We start from the raw sequence: 6,132 nt of genomic DNA on the forward strand, positions 1-6,132 counted from the left end.
GAGTGGAAATCTTAACTCGGTCATATCGTCGTTACGTGGACACACGTTTCTCTGTAATTGAAATGCCAACAATTGTATATTCATTCATAATTTATTTTGATTGTGTTTATGACATATACGACTCAAGATGAAATAGTGAGGACATTAGTATTATTTAAGTCTTAAAAGAGCCGTAAAAGGAACCATAGTTGTTCATAGTGTGTGCGTGACATCGGATCAATTCAGCTGACGGACTGGTGGTGGACGCTCTGAGCTCTTCACGCTTCCGTTGTTGTTTCTCTGAAGTCGGAGTCGGAATGGCGGTGAGCGCAGTTCACCTGGAATCGGACGCGTTTCTAGTCTGTATGAATCATGCCCTGAGCACAGAAAAGGAAGAAGTAATGGGACTTTGCATTGGAGAGGTAAACTATGGGTATTTCCTATGCATCCTTCAGATAAAGTGAACCTTTCAGATTAAGCAAGGCGTGACATCTTCCCCATAATATTGTCAGTAAAGGAATAGCCTGTGTCTAATTGCATGAGAAGTGGTAATCACGTCAGGCTGTTCTGTGTGACTAATCTGTTTTGATTCAACTAGGACGTAATGTGTTTTCTCATTTCGGTTACATGACAATTTCTACAAACGAACGTATCTTGGGGGAAGAAAAACATTGCTGTCAGTTTCCCCACTCCTGTTGTCTTTGTGAGTAATATGATGTGTTTGGCATCTGTATGTGCCTACAATACAGGTGGACACGAACCGAATCGTGCACATCCACTCGGTGATCATCCTCCGCCGCTCGGACAAGAGGAAGGACCGGGTTGAGATTTCACCCGAGCAGCTCTCCGCAGCCTCAACTGAAGCAGAGATATCCTTTTAAATACAGCAACCTGTCAAAAGCACTTTGTGTCTCTAATGTGTCACTGCAGCTTTAAATATCATGGCTTCATATTTTGTAATCACTTTTTTTATTCACTGTAACGCATTAATTGGACAATGACAATCTTTGTATTAACCGAAACGTATATCAAATGTGTAAGGTCACAGGCAGAGACAAAAAGTCCATGATTCATCTGGCCTAAATTAAATTAAATTAATAATAAAATGATTAATAATTAAATGACTTAATATTTAAATAAAGCATTGATTAATTATCTGTGAATTCTGCAGGACACTCGTCCACCTTTGGCATACTTTGGCAAGGTATAGGCCTAATCAATACTGTAATGTCCTCCTAATTACTTTACACATCAGACTCATTTTTTAAAATGTATTCTTGAAAAAACAAAGCCACACATACAATTCATTTTTTTTCTTAACGAGAGCCACAGGTTAGCTGAGATGACGGGGCGGCCTATGAGAGTAGTGGGATGGTACCACTCTCACCCCCACATCACAGTGTGGCCATCGCATGTTGGTAAGTCTGTCAAGAGATTTCCATCCCAGAATGCCTCACAACCAAAACACATCTGTAAATGCTTTGCCAGAGGTTGCTTTGCATCCAGGTACCCCCCCACCCTGCCCCCATCAGGTAAAGGATTTGAAATTGCACAACACTTGGTTGGGTGCTGAGGTTTTGCTCAAATATTGACACCAGTATCGTGTTTTATTATATCATTCCATAGTTTTTCGCATTATTTCTGAAGCCGAGAAATTGTGCCACCTACAGGCTTGTATTTCAATATAAAGCCAAAGTACAAAATCAGAATACGTTGTCATTCTGGGACATACTTTTAAACTGTCTCTGATTTAGTCTAACAAACATGGTGCTCTCCCATCAAGTGGCTATGAGTACAAGTTACCTAAGAACATATTTTGTTCTGATTATAGTGATGCCAAAGTCTTGCTAAGATTGATATTGGTAGGTAAAGTCAAAATATATTTTCTCTCTCCATCTTTCCCTTTAGATGTAAGAACTCAGGCAATGTACCAGATGATGGATCAGGGCTTTGTAGGGCTGATATTCTCTTGTTTCATTGAGGATAAGAACACAAAGGTAAGTACCATAGATTAGGGATCCTTTAAATTGTTTAATCTGTTTCCAACTGTTCTTGTTTTTCTATTTGAGTAGACCATGTTAGGTGTAAAATACAAAAACAAATTTTATGTTGGTAATATCTCAGACTTTCTTAAACAAATTATTCAGTTATCATCTTTTCATACATCTTAAAGCTTCATTTTGAAGGCTTGTGTTAGCTGTGTGTTTTAGATGAGTAGCGTAGCTCATTGAAGTAATACAGTATTGCTACTGGAAAATATGTGCTTTGTCCTCTTACAGACTGGCAGAGTTCTTTATACCTGTTTCCAGTCTGTGCAAGCCCAGAAGGGTTCTGAGTAAGTATGCACTGTTTTTGATTCCCTTTTATTCACCAATCTACTCAGTGTGGAATATGAGAAGGTTTTCCACTTCTACAACAATTGTAAAATTCCCAGTTTTAGGAATAAAGTATTTGGGGGGAAACAAGTGTATATTGTGTAAAACAGTACAAGTTCTAATTCCTGTATGATATATATATATATATATATAATCTAAAATTACCTAGATTTAACATAGGGAAGCAGTGTATAAATGGGCTGTAATATGTTCTTATTTAATTAGGTATGAGAGAATCGAAATTCCCATCCATGTTGTCCCACATGAAGCCATTGGCAAGGTGTGTCTGGAATCTGCTGTAGAACTGCCTAAAATCCTCTGTCAGGAGGAGCAGGATACTTACAGGAGGATTCACAGGTACGCCCTTTTCTGTTTTTCAGTTGAATCTCTGCTGGGTGGCCCATGGCTGTTTTCATTCTAGTCATGTTTGAAACATACTGTAGCTTGTTAGGCTGGACAAATATGTTATGTGCCAGGTGATGAAAACATTGTTGTAAGGCTTGTATCTGCAATATAGATCATTGCCATCGATAATTAAGTTGTTTTTAATGGACAGAAACGCAGGGTTTCATTATAACACGCTGATTGCATTAACCCAAGCTGAATAAATGATCTGTTATGAGTGCACATAGTTGTGTATAGCCTTGCTCACAGTTTCCATACAGTAAATTACACAGCATTTGTTTATGCTGTCTTGTACAGTCATAGGGTTAAAATATAGATATAGTTAAACGGCTCTTAATGCTGTATAAAGGGATTGTAAATAAAAAAGCACCTGATGCTAAACCTGATCTTCATCTAGAGCCAGGCCACTTCCTGACATTTTACAATCTAATGAGTTGTGCTCCAGGGGGCACGGTGTAGAACTCGCCCATCTCTGTGACTGGGAAACTAAATTTCCGAAGGTGCACACTGTATCTGTGTACACTTTGTCTGGGCTGATTGGATTTAGAAAGCTGCGGCTGCAATAACGTTGAGGGGATTGCAGGGCTGCATGCATGGTAAGACTCGAATAACTCAATCATGATTTGACACAAATGGAATTACGGTGTCTGCCTGAAGCGGGGCATAAACATAGCCTGTTTACAAAGCTGGATATTCACACTGAATTTGACTTTGGTTGGCTGTAGTTGTCAAGATAGGAAGTCTCATGGTGCCTGTTGAGTGTGAATAAATAATAACAATTAGTAGTATTAGTATTATAACTTTCCTGCAACATTTTGCTGTGTATTTCAGAATTACTGTTAAAATATGTAGATCATGAAAAAACAACAAAATCTTCAGAAATTAAAAAGTTTTACTTTAATTTAAGCTTAAAACATAACATGATGTATATTTTTCTGTTTCAAATTGAGATTAAGAACGGAAACAGTTCACCGCTAATTCTACATAAATTTTGTGTGGTTAGCTGATTAAAGTAGAAGTACATAGATATACGTGTTTTCCTTTTAAGAAGATAAGCTTAGATAAGTCATATGGTTAGCTGCCAAGATATGGTATATGGCCAATCAAAAATCATTTCTGTTTTCAGTTTTAATATCCCACCAACTCCAGGTCACTCTTGGTCATATTTGGACACTGCTAAATATCTTGATCTTATCCCAATCGGCCTAGTACTTAAAACATGTCAGCCCATATTCTCCCTGATGACTATTTGCACATCAAATTTGTATCCTGTTTACTCACAGCCTTTTCTTTTTTAATAATTTCAGCCTAACTCACTTGGACCCAATCACAAAGATACACAATGGTTCAGGTAATACATGACTGTTTATTTTGTTTTTGGGGTTGATTGACATAATCTTGGGTGGATGACCTTGCATTCAAGGCAAAGCAAATATTTGTGTAGTCCCCAGTAAGTATCGGCTACCAAAACAGGGGTCTGCAATGATGGTCCTAGGGAGCCACTAATTTCTATACCAAGTGAATGCTGAAACACCTCACTATTTCCATTTTGTTTTTCAAATAACATATCCTGTTACTCCACTCACTGATATCAACATCTACATATAAAAACCGCAAGTCTAGGGATCCAAATAAATGCTCTGAACTGCCTTGTCCACCTGTCTTTCTTAACCTCTGTTGCTTCCTCTAGTCTTCACAAAAAACCTGTGCAGTCAGATGTCGGCGATCAGCGGACCCCTCCTGCAGTGGCTGGAGGACCGACTGGAGCAGAACAAGCAGAGCATCGTGGAGCTTCAGCAGGAGAAGGAGCGGCTGACACAGGAACTCGCTGACCTGTGAAGAGACTGCCATGAATTGGGGATCTCGGCAGGGCGGGGACCGAAGGGCACGGTGTCACGGCATACGATCAGGAATTCCGAGAACCCATCGATCCATACGTCATCCATTTGTGCAAAACGGTTCAAGCCATGTCTTTGTCCGGTTGAAGTAAGTCTGTTACACTAGCACTTTCTCCATGTTCACCAACCAAGATGCCCTTGGTCAATATTGCTGTGACTATGGAGCTGTAAAGGACATGCACTGAACTCGGACAGGTTAAAAACCTTTAGGAAATATTTAATGATCTCAATTAGTGGTCAAATAAAACAAAATATTTGAATTAGAAGTGAATATATTTCTATTTAGTTCAAATCCATTTAGTCCAAGCTAATCAGCGGATGAAGAAGTGAACAATGATAATCAAGACCAAGCCAGGTCAGTCTTCCCCCAGCCTCACTCCAGTTATTTAAAAAAATAAATAAATGGAGGTCTAAGACAAATGTCCCTTTCATGGCCTTAGTGTAGTCTCCAACATATCTGTCTGAAACCACTGCGTAAGTGAAGAACTTCGGAGAAATGTGACAACTGTGTCGATATGTTTTATCACACATAGGCTGGTGTACCTATGTATCTCTTTTCAACTGGGCGCTGCTAATGAAGTCTATAGACACTGGCTGTATCTTGCACACCAGGATAAATTGCTAAACAATATGGGGAAAAACTACATGTACAATTTCACACATTATGATAAGATAAGAGAATGTACATCGTGGGTTATTGCATGTAATCTATGAATTAAATGTGATTTTGTATCCTAATTCAGAATGTGTTTTAAGGTTATATGTACACTGGGTGGGGGTGGGTTTGGGGAAGCTATTTTTCAATGTCTGTTTTCCTAAATGTATTTTCTGAAGTAAATTCTGCATTTTGATCAAACCAGAGTTGATTTGATTCCCTTTAAAAATAAGCATTAAAAAAAAGGTTTTGCTGCAGAATAGCTTTGTTAAATAAGGAATATCTGTGCCCTATTGTATTTACTTTTATGAAGCGATCACAGAGCGCTGAAAATGCTGTGCTGGTCCTTGCCTTTTTAAAGGAAGCATAGATTTGAAGAGAAACGTAGAAAAGTATATTCTGCCTTATACATGATTCACTGAACTTCAACTGAAATGACCTCAATTGATTTGCTTGCACACTTACAAATTCACCTCTGTTTTGCGACTTATTATTTAAACTGTAGAAGCTAAATCATTAGTGTACACCAACAGGCACACTTAAAAAAAAAAAAAAAAGAACATGCTTGAATATTTAGGCATACTACAGTCTTGCATCATAACTTCTTGCTACATCGTCATGTATTTTGTACTTAGTTCAATTATATAATAGTTTATTCTAGAACGTATCATTTAATAATAATAATAGTATAATAATAATAATAATAATAATAATAATAATAATAATAATAATAATAGTAGGAGTCCTGGAGAGCACATGAAAATGGAAGAAAGGGAGAACAATCAATTAGAATGACTCTAACAAGGTCACTCAATAATAT

General features: G+C 37.9%; 1 protein-coding gene across 1 annotated transcript; it reads left to right on the top strand.

The window, feature by feature from the left end:
* The first annotated feature begins 236 nt into the window (after positions 1-236).
* On the top strand, positions 237-5,513 carry brcc3 (BRCA1/BRCA2-containing complex, subunit 3). Its single transcript, XM_066714818.1, has 8 exons — positions 237-401; positions 729-848; positions 1,310-1,397; positions 1,888-1,976; positions 2,259-2,314; positions 2,580-2,711; positions 4,067-4,110; positions 4,450-5,513. Exons 1-8 carry the CDS (start codon positions 297-299, stop codon positions 4,596-4,598), a joined length of 783 nt encoding a protein of 260 aa, XP_066570915.1. The 5' UTR covers positions 237-296; the 3' UTR covers positions 4,599-5,513.
* Positions 5,514-6,132: the final 619 nt, after the last annotated feature.

Source organism: Amia ocellicauda, chromosome 10 (genome assembly GCF_036373705.1).
Source record: "Amia ocellicauda isolate fAmiCal2 chromosome 10, fAmiCal2.hap1, whole genome shotgun sequence".
Taxonomy (NCBI): Eukaryota; Metazoa; Chordata; class Actinopteri; order Amiiformes; family Amiidae; genus Amia; species Amia ocellicauda.